Source organism: Aotus nancymaae, unplaced genomic scaffold (genome assembly GCF_030222135.1).
Source record: "Aotus nancymaae isolate 86718 unplaced genomic scaffold, 86718_ANA_hifiasm-v0.15.2.pri h1tg000049l, whole genome shotgun sequence".
Lineage (NCBI taxonomy): Eukaryota > Metazoa > Chordata > Mammalia > Primates > Aotidae > Aotus > Aotus nancymaae.
Window position 1 is genome coordinate 15,144,663 of NW_026988463.1, and position 18,006 is coordinate 15,162,668.

The following is an 18,006-nucleotide window of genomic DNA, read 5'->3' on the forward strand; positions in this document are numbered from 1 at the left end:
CTGGGGATCCTATGCAGTGGCCAGGGCCAGCTTTGAGAAGGTACAGTTTGAGCAAGAGCCATGCGGCCAGTGTGGGAACAGAGCTCCGGTGGGGGCACCACTGCACAGAGGCCTGGGAGAGGGATGTGCCTGGCCCGTTTGTTTTTGAGATGGAGTCCCGTTCTCTGTCACCCAGGCTGGAGTGCTGTGGTGTGATCTCAGCTCACTGCAACCTCTGCCTCTCAAATTCAAGTGATTCTGCTGCCTCAGACTCCCAAGTACCTGGGATTACAGGCATGCACCACCATACCCAGCGAATTTTTGTATTTTTAGTACAGACGGGGTTTCACTGTATTAGCCAGGCTGGTCTCAGAATCCTGGGCTCCAGAGACTCAGTGCTGGGATTACGGGCATGAGCCACCATGTCTGGCCTGTTTGAATAGCAAGGTGGCAGGGTTGATGCAACCGGAGGGACTGGGAGGTCCCAAGGCTGGGGGGTGAGGGGAGGACTCTGGCTTCTGCTCTGATATAGGAAGGATGTGATCACCCTTTCACTTCAAAAGGCCCCTTTGGTCCCTGTGTTGAGAACACAGGGGTGGTGGATAGAAGTGAGGAACCCAGTATCCTTTTCCCTCACAGGCATGAGGCCCACCAGGAACCGGGCTCCAGGCAGCATGCTATGCATGCTGGTGGCCTTGCACAGCATCTGGACTCCGGCTCTGCCTCTAACTGGGATTCCTCTGCATCGGCTCTGTATGCCTCAGTTTCCTCCGTTGTATAATAGGGACTAGACCCACATCATGGGGAAAAGGCTCCATGTAATACACGTTCCTGTTCCTGCCACCTTGCGGTCAGAATGTAGGCTGAGGAAGGGAAGCGCTCCCAAGGTGGGGCTTTGGCTTGGTTGAAGAATCACCTGCCTGGTTATTTGCCTACCTGGTGAGGGGGATCTGGTGGGGGTGCCAAAAAATTGATTCAACTGGCAGTGAGGGCATTGAGGTTGCTTCCTGCCCCAGCTGTAGGGCCTCTGGGCCCCTCTACCCACTCCACCGGCCCATCAACAACAGAGTGTGCAATATTCCTCTTACCACTCCACCCCTACGTGAGCTGAGATTTCCCTGATCTTTCAGATGTCACAGGCTTGACCCTACTCTACGTATTGAGAAAGTTCCACTCCTCCCCTCAACTGTAGAAATTTCCTAGACCTGTTGGGCACAGTGGCTCATACCTGTAATCCCAGCACTTTGGGCAGATCATCTGAGGTCGGGAGTTCGAGACCAGCCTGGCTAACATGGTGAAACCCTGACTCTACTAAAAATACAAAAATTAGCCTGGTGTGGCAGCGAGTGCCTGTAGTTCCAGCTACTGTGGAGGCTGAGACAGGAGAATCACTGGAGGCAGAGGTCGCAGTGAGCTGAGATCATACCACTATACCCGAGCTTGGAAAACAGAATGAGATTCTGTCTCAAAAAACAAAACAATTTCCTACACCTTCCAGCTTCTGTCCTTGGCATCCCCACACACAGGCCCCATGCTGCCCAAGACCCAGGGGGCAGATGAGGCATGACATCAGACATCCGTGTCCTCAAAACAGGGCAGCTTGTTTCTGTCCCGGCCTCACCCCCAACCTCTGCTGTCATGCCAGCCTCTGTCCTCCTCCACCTCATTATGGGATTTCCTAGAACAAGGATAGCCCCTCCCCGAGAGCTCTTCCTGCGGACCTGTGAGCTCCCCCTCTGCAGCCAAAGGAAGCAAGGCTCGGCCAGGCATAGCGACTTGTCCTATGTGTTCCCTCTAGGAACTACTCAGTTGTAGTGACTTTGCCACTGCTGCCTCGGGGAGATGAGCCCCTGGACCTGGCCCGGGTGACCAGCTACCTGGTGGAGGAGAAGCTGCTGCGGCCGCTCCGAGAGCTATCCAGTGCCAACATGTTGGCGGAGTTCTACCGGCTCAGACGCCGCCTCCTGCAGGGTCCCTGGGAGTGTGAGTCCTGCCCTGGGCTGTGCCGCCCTCCTCCGTGGGAGCCCCCTGCCCCATGGGCACAGCAGCAGAGCCATGCAGGGGCAGGTACTGTGGGGACACAGGGAAGCCTGCAGAGGCTCATGGCATCACAGTGCCAGGCCCAGAGCTTACTAGACTTCCTAAGGTCCTATGGGACTAGGGCTGAGGCTGTACATCCTGCTTTTCTCCAGATTATAAGGCCTGGCCCAGCAGAGGAATATAGTGGGCCATTTAGGACTTCAGGCCAGCTCCCTCCCTGTGTGCTCTGCTGGAGCAGCAGGCAGACCCCCCATTACAGCTTGAAGGGCACTGAGTTTAGACTCACCAGTCAGGGGCAACCTACAGCCAAGGGCGGTGCTCGGATGACTGGCTCTGGACTCCTGGGGAGCTTGCGTGTGGCTCAGGTGAGTCTGCTAACCTCTGTGGACTCGGCTTCCTCCACTGTGAAATGCAAGTAACCGCGTGGCTCGCTTGCATGGGTAAGGGGCACGTACAGTTCTTAATGCACGAGGGAGCCCCTCATGTCTGTGGGGGAGCCATGGTACCCAGGCTTGGCAAGGAGCAGTTTATCTGTGTGGGACTCGCACAGAGGCCTAGGGCTCCTAGAAGCGTGGGTGTAGTCAGGTCTAAGCAGCATGCTGATCTTGTAGAAAACAGCCTGGTCTTCAAATTGTGTGTGAGACCATGGACTTCTCTGTGCCCCTCCGTTCTGACAGCTGACCACAGGGCTGGTAGTGCCTCCCTCGGGATGCTGGGTCTGGCCATCAGGTGTCTGGCTGTGCACGATGGATGGTGCTTTCCAACCACGGGCACGAGCGCCTCCAAGGCCCAGCTCAGGGGCCACGCTGGCTGGACTGGTCAGACCTGCTCCTTCACAGGCCATCTCTTCCTTACCCTGAACAGGGCAAGTCTGCAGGACACTGTTGTCATGTTTGAGGGAGCCGTTGGCCATTCACTTCAACAGTGAATGTTTACCCCCCACCCCCCAGTAGCTTCCTTGAGATTAAATGGATGACTTCTATGTTTTTTTGAGACTTAGGTCTCACTCTGTTGTCATGGTTGGAGTGCAGTGGTGCGACCTCGGCTCCCTGCACCCTTGACCTCTTGGGTTCAAGTGATCCTCCTGCCTCAGCCTCGCAAAGCACTGGGATGGCTTAGCACCACCGTGCCCAGCCGATGTGTGAATTTTAAGTGCACGATTCAGTGGCTTCTAGTTTATTCAGAGTTGTGCATGCCTCACCACAATCGATTTTAAAACATTTTTATCATCCTAAAATGAAACTGCAGCTACGAGTCTGCCTGCTGTGTCCATGGCTGTGCCTGCTCTGGACATCTGATGTAAATGGAAGTATGACTACATGGCCTCTGAGCCAGGCTTTGTTACTTAGCACAGCAGTTTTGTAGTGGGTCTCGGGACTCCATTCCTTGTTAGGGCTGAATTGGCCGTAGCCCTTCAGCTCATATCATCCTGAAGCAGGTGGGGATCGCTGGGCCTCTGGCTGTGGCACCAGGGGAGGGGGACTCCTTGCCTGAGGGCAGGCTAAGCCGGGGCTCTAGGCATTGGGGTGCCCAGCAGGCACTGGGCTTCCACCGCGGTGGGTGAAGCTGGCTCCACTCACCCTGCCTTTGGGGCTGCTTCTCCTCAGACCATGCTCTGGTGGCCGGGGCCCAGAACGTGGTGACTTTCGACAGTCAGGTGTGGGACCTCAGCGCCCAGTGCGGCAGCATCCTGCTGGCCCAAGACTTTGCTCACAACACATTCTCCCTGATGCTGAGTCGGACAGGCTCCGGGCTCACGGCCCTGATTGTGGAGCTCAACCACATGACCCTTATCTTCTACCCCAGCCTGCAGGTGAGGAGGAGAGGCCCGAGCTTCCCCCAGAGACCTGTGCCTGTGGCAGGTCGCCTGGGGAGATGGCCCTTTCAATCTTGTCCCCTGGCTGTGGGTAAGCCCTCCTGACCACCCCCTCTGGTCCACAGGCCTACAGGCTGTACAACAACTCCCTGCCGGGAGAGAGCTGTCCAGACCTCCAGCTGCCACTTGCCATGAAAAGGAAGGACATCCCCAGGATTGAGCTGGCCAGTGAGGACGGGGTCTCCATCTCCTGTGACGTGCCCACCGGCCTCTGCAGCCTGACTCTGGGCCTCTGGCACCACGGTGAGTCTGGGCCCCGGCGGGGTTGGCCCCACCACCAAGAGCCTCCTCGGGCTGCACCATTCTCAGCTTCCAGTGCGACAGGTCCCCGGGCTGTAGGCAGCCACTGTGGTTGAGACGATGGCATCGAGGCCCAGGGCTTTCTGCCCCCATCCCTGGGATACACAGCTCCAGGGTAGAGTTGGCCTTTCTGTGGTCCCTCTGCCAAAGAACACAAACGGCAGGCCTGGATTCCCACCACTCAAGCTGAGGACATGGGGGGGGGGGGGGACGGAGGGACACATGCTGTCCTCACTCCTTGTGCTTTCTCTCCCTCTCCTGATACGGGTTTGGAGCCAGAGCCCTGGGCTCCAGAGTCCAGGGTGGAGGTGGCCGGATTGTACCAATCCTCCGTGTGCCTCAGGCTCGTCTCGCATACAGGTCCCCTGGGGGCGGATCATGGGCTCTCAGGACCTTTTCAGCTTCCCTCCTCCCCACAGGCATATCTGCTGGCCTTCCGGGCACCAACGACAATGAAGCAGGCAATGAGCTGATGTTGCCGGATGGCTCTGTGGCCCGCAGCCTGGAGGAGCTCAGCCTGGCCTGGCAGGTGAGCAGGTGCACCTGCCTTTCCTCCCTCTGGCTGAGGCTCTTGAGGGCTACTCGCTACAGAGTCCCAGGAGAGGCAGGTGGCCTGCTGGCTCTGCAGAGGTCTTTGCAGGCCCAGGGTTGGGGGGAGTCTCCTGCTGAGGCCGATGTATGTGGGGGGAGCCACATGGTCCAGTGGGAGGCCTGAGTCTTGTATCTGTCCTGCCAGGTGGATGGTGACTGCAGGGCCACCGAGAAGACTCAGCAGGCCTGCCCAGGACAGAGTCCCACCTGCCTGGCCTTCTTCCAGGACCCCCGCTCCAGCTTGGGGAACTGCTTCCAGGTGGTAAGTGTGAGCCTGAGCCCTGTGGCACAGAAAGCCCTTTCCCCAATCTACCCAGTGGAGTAGCATGGAGGAGGGGCCTAGGCTAGAGACAGTGACTGGGTGGCCCTGATTTCAGGTGGACCCTGCACCGTTCCTCAGCCTGTGTATGCAGGACTCCTGTGGCACCTGGGAGCTCCAGCCTGCCTGCACTCTGGCGGCTGCCTACATCCACCTGTGTGCCCGCAGCTTCGTGCCCCTGGCCCCTCCTCCACAGTGTGGTAAGCCGCCCCAGCCAGCTGGCACTCTGCCCCCCTGTGTGGCATCTGCCTTCCAGCCGAAGGGAAAGCCCATCTCTCTCTCTTGCCAGGGAGGACAAATAATTGTCATTCAAGGAGCTAGGAGTCAAAACAAAACTACAGCCTGAAGCAGCTTGGATGTGTGTCCCCTCCAAATCTCACGTTTGTTAGAGGGGGTACATCCCTCATGGATGGCTTAGCACCCTCCGTGTGCCGAAGTGTGAGTTATTGCTCTATGAGAGCAGTTTGTTTATAAAGAGCCTAGCACCTCCTCTCTCTTTGCACTCACTCCTGTTTCTGCAATGATTGATTGTAAGCTTCCTGGGGTCTCCCCAGAAGCCAAGCAGATGCTGGAGCTGTGCTTGTACAGCCTGTAGAACTGTGAGTCAATTATATCTCTTATTTATGATCTGCCCAGGTTGGACTGTAGTGGTGCAATCTCACCTCACTGCAACTTCCACTTCCCAGGTTCAAACAATACTCCTGCCTCAGCCTGCCAAAAATACAGGCACGTAGTTTAGAAGAGATGGGGTTTTGCTGTGTTGGCCACGCTGGTCAAGAATTCCTGACCTCTGGTGATCTGCCTGCTTTGGCCTCCCCAAAGTGCTGGGATGACAGGCGTGAGGCACCGTGCCCAGCTTCACTAGGAATTTGAATGCCCAGCCCCTGTTTTCCCTCTGCTCTCATACCGCAAAAATCATCAACACAGAAGATGACTTCTGTGAGCAAATGTGTGGGGGTTTGTCCCCACTACCAGGGTGGACCTCTAATTCAGTTCTAACACTAGCTACCTTGAGATTCTTTAGCCAGTGCTGCATATGATTGCCACAGCCAAAGTCCCACTGAAAGGCATAGAGGTCAGTATCAACAACAGGAGGGGACTACCAAGAGCTACAGATGCCAGAATTAGCAGCTGCCATTCATAGACATTTAAAACTTAACGAATTCAACAGCAGAAGAGAAAATTAATCAATTGGAAAATATGACAAAGGGAGGATGAAATCACAGGATCCAACATGTCTCAAAGAAATTCCAGGTTGGGTGTGGTGGCTCATCCCTGTAATCCCAGCACTTGGGAGGCCAAGATGAGTGGATCACCTAAGGTCAGGAGTTGAAGACCAGCCTGGCCAACATGGTGAAACCCCCGTCTCTACTAAAAATACAGAAGTTAGCCAGGCATGGATGTGTGCACCTGTAATCCCAGCTACTCAGGAGGCTGAGGCAGGAGAAATGCTTGAACCCAGGAGGTGGAGGTGGCAGTGAACCAAGATCTTGCCACTGCACTCGAGCCTGGTGACAGAATGAGTCTGTCGTCTCAAGAAAAATTCCAGAATGAAAACAGAGACAGGACCCAGGAGCCTTTAGCGTCAGGAGGCACAATCTCCAATACAATAAATCCATCCATACCTAGACCCATCAAAACAAAGAACAGGTCCTAACAGCTACTGAGGAGGGTGGAAAGGAGGAGGAACATGTTGACAATTGCTTTCCCACCAGCAGCAACAGAAGACAGTGGAGTAAGAGAAAGTAAGAATGAGGTTAGAGTTTATACCCAGCTCAACTATTACTTAATGAAATAACCTCTCACCACTGATCTGTTAGAGATCTCTTTACCATAAATGGACACTTAAGGGACACATCCACATGTTCATTTATGTACTGTCTGTGTCTGCTTTCCTGCTACAGCAGCAGCGTATCTTCAAGGGAGACCACATTTTTGCACTCTGAAAGACTCAGTTAGGAAGATGGAAAGATAAGCTACAGATTGGGGAAAACCTTTACGAACCACCTATCAGACCAAGGACTCATCTCCAGAGACTCATCTCTAGAATACATAAAGAACTCAAAGCTCAAAAGTAGGCAGGTGCAGTGGCTCACGCTTGTATTCCTAGCACTTTGGGAGGCTGAGGCGAGATGGCTTGAACCCGGGAGGTCAAGGCTGCAGTGAGCTATGATTACACTCCTGGCTGCATGACAGAGTGAGACCTTGTCTCACAAAACAAAACCTCCAAAGTAAAAAATGGGAAATAAATGCATGAACAATGTTTGCACCCCCAGCCATAGAGAAACAAGGTAGTGCTACACACCTGAGCTCCAGTGAGTTCTGGCAAGGGTTGGTGAGTTGCAGGGACTCCGCAGCATAAAGCATTAGTTGAACATCCAAATGGCCAGGTTATGATCTCAGCATCCACTGATGAGTGTACTAGAAAAAGGACTGTTCTAGTACCAAAAAGGTGGTGGCTGCTGAGAATAAAGCGAGGCTTAGAGGCAGGAATCAAGGTCATGGTCTACCAACCAGATCCTCTCAGGAAGCAGTATTGGACTCATGAAGTGCAAAGACAGGATGTGGTGTGGCTCCACAGGAAGCTTGGAGAATCTGGAATCAAGCAGAAGCACTCGTTGTTCTGACCGTGTAAATACATAACAACTGTCATTACCACAGCGATTAACAGAACATCTGGGAGGACAGGCAACTCAGAAGATTTATAGCCATAGGGTAACAATGGACTATTATCTGCAGTTAAGGTCCTCTCCCTTTCTCTTGGGGTTTATTTTTCTGAGATGGAGTCTTGCTCTGTTGCCCAGGCTGAAGTGCAGTGGAGCAATCTCAGCTCACCGCAACCTTCTCCTTCTGGGTTCCAGCAATTCTCCTGCCTCAGCCTCCTGAGGAGCTGGGATTACAGGCACGTGCCACCATGTTCAGCTAATTTCTTTGTGTTTTTAGTGGAGACGGGGGTTGCACCATGTTGGCCAGGATGGTCTCAAACATCGGACCTCATGATCTGCCTGCCTTGGCCTCCCAAAGTGATGGGATTACAGGTGTGAGCCACCGTGTCTGGCCGGGTTTATTTATTTTAAGTCAAGGGCTAAATTCTTCCCCTCTCTTGGACAGCAGTGAATTATTTAAGAAAAGCAGTCACCAATTACAGTTAACTTTTGAAGGACAAATTTAAAGGTGATTGTAAGTTACAAAACAAAGGCATCTTATGAACTCGCATAAGAAAAAAAGAATATTAAGACACTTTTTATTATTTTTGAGATAAGGTCTTGCTCTGTCCTCCAGGGTGGAGTACAGTGGTGCAGCCTCCCAAGTAGTTGGGATTACAGGCGTCCGCCAGCATGCTTTTGTATTTTTAGTAGATACGGGGTTTCACCATGTTGGCCAGGCTGGTTTCTAACTCCTGACCTCATGTGATCCTTCCACCTAGCACCTGACTAGAGAAATTAAGACATTCAAAGATAAACAAAAGCTGAGATAGTTCATTACATTGGGACCTGCCCTGCAGAAACGCTAAAGGGAGTCCTTCAAGTCAAAACAAAACAATTTTAGATGGACATTTGAAGGCACATATAAAGACCTATATTATTGGAATTTTGATTCGTATCTGATTTTATTAGATTTAAAAGACATGTGTAACTGTAAGCCTATGTTAAATATGTAATTTATTAAAAATTAGGCATGGGGGCATGCACCTGTAGTCTCAGCTATGGAGTATTGCTTCAGTCCAGGGGCTTCAGGTTACAATGAGCTATGACAGTCACACTGCACTCCAGCCTGGGTGACAGAGTGAGACCCTCTCTGCAAGATATACTTTGTAACATCAACAACATAGGACGGGGCAGAGCTGTCAAGGAGTAGAGTATTTATGATTGAACTTACTAGTTTAAAATCAATTGCTATAACTTTAGATATAAAATATATATATATATATATATATATATATATATATATATATATATAATGTACACAAAAGGAAATGAGAAGGGATTCTAAGTGTGTCACACAAAAAAATCAAACACAAAGGCAGGCAGAAGGAAGGAAATGAGAGAGAAAACAAACCATAAGCCATGCAGAAAACAGTCGATAGAGTGACATGGGGAAGCCCTGTAAATCATGTGCTGGAGTCCTCCCAGAGCAACTGCTCACCTTAATCCTTGGCTGTGGGCCTCATGGCACAGTCACCCACCATGCTAGTGAGTTTCATCAGATGACAGTCTTTAAAAATGCAAATTATTTCCACAATCAAAAGACTATAAGAGACTAACACATAAGTTGAAAGTGAAAGGATGAAAAAAGATACTCCATACAAATGGTAACTGAAAAAAGGAGGAGGAGCTAGACTAATCTCAGACTAAATAGACTTAACGTAAAAGCTGTTATAAGAGATAATAGTCAATTCACCAAAAAGATGCAACACTTATAAAGGTACATGCAACGCACCTCAGAGCTCCTAAATATATGAAGCAAACACTGACAGAATGAAAGGAGAAACAGTTCTATGAAAATTGTAGGAAATTTCAACACCTCACTTAATTTTTTTTTTTTGAGACAGAATCTCTGTTTCCCAGGCTGGAGTGCAGCTGCAACCTCCTGAATTCAAGTGATTCCCATGCCTCAGTCTCAGAGTAGCTGGGATTACAGGTGTATGCCACTATGCCCAGCTATTTTTAGTAGAGACAGGGATTCACCATGTTGGCTAGGCTGATCTCAAACTCCTGACCTCAAGTGATCCACCCACCTTGACCTCCCAAAGTGCTGGGATTACAGGCATGAGTCACCTCGTCCAGCCCAATAACTCACTTTCAATAATGGATACAACACCCAGACAGAAGATCAAGAAGCAAACAGAGGGCTTGAATGATACTATAGACGAATTGGATCTACCAGACATACACAGATGAGTTCACCCAGCAGCAGAATACACATTCTTCAAAGTACATGTGGAATGTTCTCTGGGAAAAATCATATTAGGCCTCAAAGCAAGATTTAATACATTTTAAATGACTGAAATCATAATAGCAGAAGGAAAACCAGAATATCCACAAATATATGGGAACTAAACAATATACTACAAAACTATCAATCAAAGAAAAAAAGGAAAATTAGTATTTTTAGACAAAACAACAAATCAAATCTTATGGGATGCAGCAAAAGCAGTGCTATGAGGGAAATTTATAGCTGTACACCCTTACATTAAAAAAAAGCTGGCTGGAGGTGGCTCATATCTGTAATCCCAGCACTTGGGAGGTCAAGACAGGCAGATAACCTGATGTCCGGAGTTTAAGACCAGCCCGGCTAACATGGGGAAACCCCATCTCTACTAAAAAATTAGCCAGGCGTGGTGGCAAGCACCTGTAATCTCAGCTACTTGGGAGGCTGAGGCAGGAGAATCATTTGAACCCATGAGGAGGAGGTTGCAGTGAGCCGAGATTGTACCACTACACTCCAGCCTGGGTGACACAGCTAGATTCCATTTCCCCCCATTCCCACACACACACACACACAAAAAAACAGCAGCCAGGCATAGTGACACTGTTCTATAATCCCAGCTACTTGGAAGGCTGAGGTCAGGAGATTGTTTGAACCCAGGAGTTTGAGACTAACTCAGCAAGTGGCAAGACCCTCTGTCTAATAAAAAGGAAAAGCTCTCAAATCGCAATCCTAACTTTGTACCTTCAATTATTAGAAAAACAAGAACAGCCTAAACCCAAAGCTAGGAGAAGGAAGGAAATACTAAAGGTTAGAACAGAAATAAATGAAATAGAAGATGAATCAGTGACCAAAAACTTAACAAGAAAGTACAAGAACATATGGCTTCATGGGTGACTTTTACCAAACATTTACAGAACCAATACCAATCCTGCTCATTGTCTTCCAAAATTCTGAGGAAAGAATACCTCCAAACTCATTCTGTGAGGCCAGGATGACTGATATCAAAGGCAGACAAAGCAGCAGCAGAAAACACACCACTATCCCTGATCAATACAGATGCAAAAGTGCTCAAGAAAATACTAATGAGAATTCAACAGCGTCATAGATGAATTATACAACATGATCAAGTGAGATTTATTCCTGGAATGCAAAGGTGGTTACCATATAAACATCAATATAATATAACACATTAACAGAATGAAGGAAAAAAACGCATGATAATTTGTTTCAATTAAGACAGAAAAAGCATTTAATGAAGTTTAATATCCTTTCATGATTAAAAACATACTGATTAGAAATCGAAACAACCTCAACGTACTAAAGGTCATATGAACAACCTCCAGCTAATATCATTCTCAATGATGAGAGACAGAGTTTTCCAAGATGAGGAATAAAAGTGATGCCTGCTTTCATAATTCTGGAAATCCTAGCCAGAGCTATTAAGAAAGGAAAAAGAAAAGGCATCCAAATTGGAAAGGAAGAAGTAAAATTTTCTCTATTAACAAACAACATGATCTTCTTTGTAGAAAATCCTGAAGACTGCACAAAATAAACTGTTAGAACTAATAATTTGTCCAAGTTTCAGGGTTACGAAATCAACATACAAAAGTCAGTTGCATTTCTACACAGTAACAGTCAAGAATCCAAGAAGGAAATTAAGAAAACTGTTCCTGCTGGCTTGGTTGTGAATGCCTAGAGTCCTAGCTACTTGGGAGGCTGAGGCAGGAGAATCGCTTGAGCCTGGGAGGTCAATGCTGTCAGTTTTCATAACGATTATGCCTGCGAATAGCCACTGTACCCCAGCCTGGGCAACATAGTGAGACACTATCGTAAAAAAAAAAAAAAGTCAGTTTACAAGAGCATCAAAAAGAATAAAACAGGAAGAAACTCAACCAGGAGGCAAAGACTTTGGCAGGATTTTGAGTTCCAGAGACTGGTTGTGTACCAAATGTAAAGGCATCTCATACTTATGTATTATAAGGCTTAGTTTCGTTAAGATGTCAATATGACTTAAACTGATATACAGGTTTAGTTTAATTGCTCTCAAAATCTCAGTGACATTTTTTCTTCAATTATAGAAAAATCTATCCTTGTAAAGTTCATATGCAATTTCAAGAGATCCCAAATGGCCAAAGCAATCTTGAAAAAGTAACAAAGTTGGAAGTCTTTTACTTCTCAATTTCAAAATGTGTTATTAAAAGCTACAGTGGGCTGGGCATGGTGGCTCAAGCCTGTAATCCCACCACTTTGGGAGGCCGAGGTGGGCAGATCACGAGGTCAAGAGATTAAGACCATCCTGGCCAACATGATGAAACCTCATCTCTACTAAAAATACCAAAAGTAGCCAGGTGTGGTGGCACACACCTGTGGTCCCAGCTACTCAGGAGGCTGAGGCAGAAGAATCGCTTGAGCCCAGGAGGCAGAGGTTGCAGTGAGCCGAGATTGCGCCACTGCACTCCAGCCTGGTGACAGAGCAAGACTCTGTCTCAAACAAAAAAAAGCTACAGTGGTCAAAAGTGTGGTATAGCAGTAAAGATATACAGAGAGACCAGTGGAATGAAATACAGAGTGCAGAAGGAAACTCTTACACATACGGTCAAATGACTTCAATAAAGATGCCAAGACTATTCAATCGGGGAAGGGACAGTCTTTCAACAAATAGTGTGGGAAAACTAGATATCCACAGGCAAAAGAATGAAGTTAAAGCCTTACCTTATATCATGTTAAAAAAAAAAAAAAGAAAACCTCAATAGTGAATCAAAGACCCAAGTGTAAGATCTGAAGCTACACAACTCTTGCTTTTTTGAGACAGAGTCTCACTCTGTCATCCAGGCTGGAGTGCAGTGTCATGATCTCGGCTCACTGCAAACTCTGGCTTCTGGGTTCAAGCAATTCTGTGCCTCAGCCTGCCAAGTAGCTAGGATTATAGGTGCCCATCACCACACCTAGCTAATTTTTGTATTTTTACTAGAGACAGGGCATCTTGGTCAGGCTGGTCTTGAACTCCTGACCTCATGATTCATCCCCTTCTGCCTCCCAACGTGCTGGGATTATAGGCGTGAGCCACGGTTCCTAGCCGACAACTCTTAAAACATAGAAGGAGAGCTTCCTTTGGCAATGATTTCTTGGATATGAAATCAAAGGCCCAAATAACAAAAGGAAAAGTAGACAAATTGGACTGCATTGAAGGACACTATTAACAGAGAGAAAAGGCAACCAACAGAATGACAGGACAGATGTGCAAATTACATGTGAAAGAGTTCCCATCTAGAATAGATACAGCACTCTCACAATGCAATAACAAAATCCAACTAACGCAGTTCAAAAATGCGCAAAGGACGTGAATAGAAAGTCCACCAAATAAGAGATGCAAATGGCCAATTGGCACATAAAAAGATGCTCACCATCACTAATTATTAGGGAAACAAACCAAAATCACATGGAGAGGCTGGGCATGGTGGCTCACACCTGTAATCCCAGCACTCTGAAAGGCCAAGGTGGGCAGATCACTTGAGGTCAGTTTGAGACCAGCCTGGCCGACATGGTAACATCACATCTCTACTAAAAATAGAAAAATTAGCTGGGTGTGGCAGCATGTGCCTGAAGTCCCAGATGCTCGGGAGGCTAAGACAGAAGAATTACTTGAACCTGGGAGGCGGAGGTTGCAGTGAGCCAAGATTACACCACTGAACTCTAGCCTGGGTGACAGGGCAAGACTCCATCTCAAAAAAAGAAAAAAAAAAAGACCTACATGGAGAGGCCACCTCAGACTCATTAGGATGGCTATAATCAATACAGAAAATAACCAGTGTTAGCGAGGATGCTGAGCAGTTGGAACCCTTGTGTATTCTTACTGGGAGTTTAAAATGGAGCTGCAGCTATGGAAAACAGTATAGCAATTCATCAAAAAGTTAAAAATAGGCCAGGCACGGTGGCTCACACTTACAATCCCAGCAGTCTGCGAGGCCAGGGCAGGTGAATCACTTGAGGCCAGGAGTTCGATACCAGCCTGGCCAACATGGCAAAACCCCATCTCTACTAAAAACACAAAAACTAGCCAGGTGTGGCAGTGCAGGCCTGGGGAGGCTGAGGGATAAGAATCGCTTGAACCCAGGAGGCAGAGATTGCAGTGAGCCAAGATTGCACCACTGCATTCCAGCCTGGTTGACAGAGCAAGACTCTGTCTCGAAACAAAGAATTACCATATAATCCAGCATTTCCACTTCTGGGTATGTACCCCCTACAATTCAAAGGGCCTCACGCATTTATACACTGATGTTCATACCAGCGTTGTTGAGAGCAAATTCTGACGTGTGTGAGAAATCATATTGTTTGCTGAGAAATCCTATTGAGAGCGGCGGCAAGGGAAACATAGCCCCCCAAAGCAGAAAACTGCTCAAAACATTATAAAACAGTAACCAATGTAAATATGTCTCACGCCAGATGAATTAGTTCTTTGAACACAGGATACCTGAACCTTTCCTTTGTTCCCTCGTAAAGAGCGCTTTCCAGTTTGTCTTTAACCTACAGTAAACACACACTAGCTCCCTGGGTAGTTTACCTTTAACCAATGAAAGAACACAGAGCATCCGCTTGTAAAACTTGTCACTGGAAAGTCAAGAATAAATACGTAGGTCAGAGTCTGCTCTGAACTCTCAGCTGGAAATGCTGCGAGACCCCTGGTGCTGCACTCTGAACCTACCTTTGCTCTCTATCTCTGTGTGTATTTCTTAATTCCTTCAGGGCCGCATGAGTTGGGGTCTCCACAGCTGAGTTGGTCTCGGCACAGCGTTATTCCTAGCAGCCGAAAGATAGCAGCAACCCAAGTGCCCACCGACAGATAAACAAATATGCTCTCTCCATACAGTCAAACATTATTCAGCCTTAAAAAGGAAGGAAATTCTGACACATGCTACCACATGGATGAACCTTGAGGACGTTATGCAAACTGAAATAAGCCAGTCACAAAAAGAGAAATACTGTATGATTCCACTTATGGAATCATTTATGGACCTAGAGTAATCAGATTCCCAGAGACAGAAAGTAGAGTGGTGGTGGCCAGGAGCTGGGAGAGAGCAGTAATGGCTTATTTAATGGGGACAGAGTTTCAGTTTGGCAGGATTTAGTGAGTTCCAGAGTTTGGCTGCACAAAAATATGAATGTACTTACACTGAAGTGTGTACTTTAAAAAGGTTATGGTAAATTTTTTGTGTTTTACCATATTTAAAATTTTTGACATTGGAAATGTATATTTATTGAGCACCTCTGTGCTGGGCATGATGAAATGATTATTAACACCGTAGTTAGGAAGAACACTCTTAGGGAGGTAAAATTCTAAGTGTAAAAACTAGCACAGACAGACAATAATAGACACAGACACACAGGACTCAGATAGCATGCTTATTAGAGATTATAGATTTCAGCAGGGAACCAGAAATTCTTAAAATTACTAATTACTAAATTTGTACTTCAGTAATTAATTTAGCCAATCAGCTAATTTACTAATTAATGAAAATTACATACTGAAAAAGAACCAGAATGTAGTAGAAAGATGGCAGAAAAGGCCACCTAAAGCCCATCTTTTAGACAGTGCTGTTAGCAGATGAGGGATAGAAGGGCACTCCCTGGCCAGGCATGGTGGCTCATGCCTGTAGTCCCAGCTACTCAGGAGGCTGAGGCAGGGGAATCACTTGAACCCAGCAGGCAGAGGTTGCAATGAGCCGATATTGTGCCACTGCACTCCAGCCTGGAAAACAGAGCAAGGCTCCATCTCAAAAAAAAATAAAAAGCAGGGTGTGGTGGCTCACGTCTGTAATCCCAGCACTTTGGGAGGCTGAGGCAAGCGGATCACCTGAGGTCAAGAGTTGGAGACCAGCCTGGCCATACCCTGTCTCTATTAAAAATACAAAAATTAGCTGGGTGGGGTGGCAGGCATCCAATCTCAGCTGCTCAGGAGGCTGAGGCAGAATTGCTTAATCCCAGGAGGCAGACGTTGCAGTGAGCCACTGCACTCCAGCCTGGGTGACAGAGCAAGACTCCATCTCAAAAAAATTAAAGCCCATCTTTTAAACAGTTCTCCTAGCAGATGAGGGATAGAAGAGTGCTTCCTTACCCTGGTAGCTCTGAGTGTCCATTCTGTGCCCTTGACCGCCACACTAGATGGGAAACAGTAGAGCAGCCTCCACTGCAAGCTGTACTGAAGATCCCACCCACACAGTGAGAGTTCCCTTTAGCCTGCACTTTGGGTTGGATGCATCCCGAGCTCTCAATGCATCATGTGCTAAGGTTCCACCCTCCCCTTGGCTGAGAAGTATGTCTCGGTCTTCTGTCTCCAGGGTGCTGGTGGCAGAGCCTGACATGGAGTGAGCACTCCATAGATGCTTCTTCCATTTTATAGGAACTCAGCAGGCTGGGCCTAATACCACTGCCTGCAAAGGCCTGGCAGGTGTAGGGACTCATTGACCTGTGCCTGCTGCTCTTACAGAAAGAGGAGAGGAAGATGAGTGGGAGTGGATGGAGAGTCATCCTTTTAATAAGGAGGGCCAGGAGCTGTAATAGGGGCCCCAACATAATTTATCTCAGGAAACAGCAGGGGCCCCTCTCCTCTGGGGCCCATAGCCTGGCCTTACTTCTCTTCTCTCTTTATAGTTTGAGATTTCATCTAAGCCAGCACTAGGCTGCCAAAGACTTCAAACTCCTTCACCTTCTACTCTAATTCCAGCTCCTTGACAAGGGCAAGATTCTTGGCTGGGACAGAATAACCAGCATGGAATGCCGGGAAACTCAGACCCACACGTGCTTCAAATGCAAGGAAGAAGAGCTGCTTGACATTGTGCTCAAAATACTTCTGAGGACATGAAACTCTCCCACTGGTCTGGGTAATTCTCCCCCTTCCTCCACACCTCCACTGTAAACCAAGAGACAGCGAGTCCCAGCCCTGCAGAGAGAGCTCTACCTGGCTCCTGTTCATGCCCAAGGTATTTATTCACTTATTCGACAGCCATGTGGGAAGCCACCGCTTCAGAACGCTGACTGTGTGGAGGGGACACGAAGTCAGGTTCTCAGTTGCCTGGTCCTGGCTTTCCCTGCCTGATCCAGGGGTCTCCTGAGGCAGTAGGTTCTTTGAGGGGAACTGATAGCTCTTCAGAAGCCAATAGAGAGCTGCTCTCTTTGGGGTAGACACACTGGGACTGAATGCTTTGGAGGGCTTTTGTTTTTATAGGGACACCTGTGAACTCGGGCCCCCAGGCTACAGCATTCAAAGCTTTTTTTTTACTTTCCCTTGGGATATAACCTTTTCCTTGGAATTTTCAACTGAAGAATAAAGCTAGCAGAATCCAAGAATGTGTCTCTGGATTGCTGGAGCTGATCATCCACCCAGGAGATGGGGAGACGTGGGCAGCTATGGAATCTTCTCAATGATAGGGGGTGCCCTCAAGCCCTCTGTGAGCTCAGCCTTTGGTAGGAGATTGTAGGGTCCAGAATCCAGAGCAAAGGGCCAGGTGTCAGCCATGGGAACTGAGGCAAGCTGAAGGCCAGACGCCAGACTTGGCTGTCCCTGGCCTCCCCACCCATGAATCCCTAGTGCATAGCAGGTGCTAGATGAAGTTTAGAAGAAAGAACTCCAGGGTAAATGGGAACGAGAAGGTTGGTCCTCCACATTCCCACGGTGGAGGGAAGAGCAGGGAGGGTGGCTGGGATCTGAGTGTTTGCTATGGTTACAGCCTAAAGACCCCGGAGCCCAGGCACTGCTCCAAGTGCCTTGAAAGATGTTTGATCTTAAGCCCTACAATAGTCCAATGAGGAATAATGATCTCCTTAACGAGGGAAGAAACAAAGGCTCAGAGAGTTGAGGGGATTCCCCCGAGGTCATATAACCTACAAATGCCCAGGACGGTGCTGATGTGGGCCTGTCTGCCTCCCAATGCTGCCCAAGCTCAATTCCCCACCACCACTTCTGCTTTTGCAA

General features: G+C 48.3%; 1 protein-coding gene across 1 annotated transcript in view; it reads left to right on the top strand.

The window, feature by feature from the left end:
- Nucleotides 1-17,363, top strand: part of LOC110568750 (uncharacterized) — a 164,775-nt gene extending 147,412 nt beyond the window's left edge. The window contains exons 60-66 of the mRNA XM_064362875.1: nt 1,778-1,962; nt 3,627-3,832; nt 3,961-4,138; nt 4,615-4,724; nt 4,932-5,048; nt 5,164-5,305; nt 16,759-17,363. Coding sequence (XP_064218945.1) covers nt 1,778-1,962; nt 3,627-3,832; nt 3,961-4,138; nt 4,615-4,724; nt 4,932-5,048; nt 5,164-5,305; nt 16,759-16,766 — 946 coding nt within the window. The 3' untranslated portion in view covers nt 16,767-17,363. The remainder of the gene's footprint in view (nt 1-1,777; nt 1,963-3,626; nt 3,833-3,960; nt 4,139-4,614; nt 4,725-4,931; nt 5,049-5,163; nt 5,306-16,758) is intronic.
- The last annotated feature ends 643 nt before the right edge of the window (nt 17,364-18,006 follow it).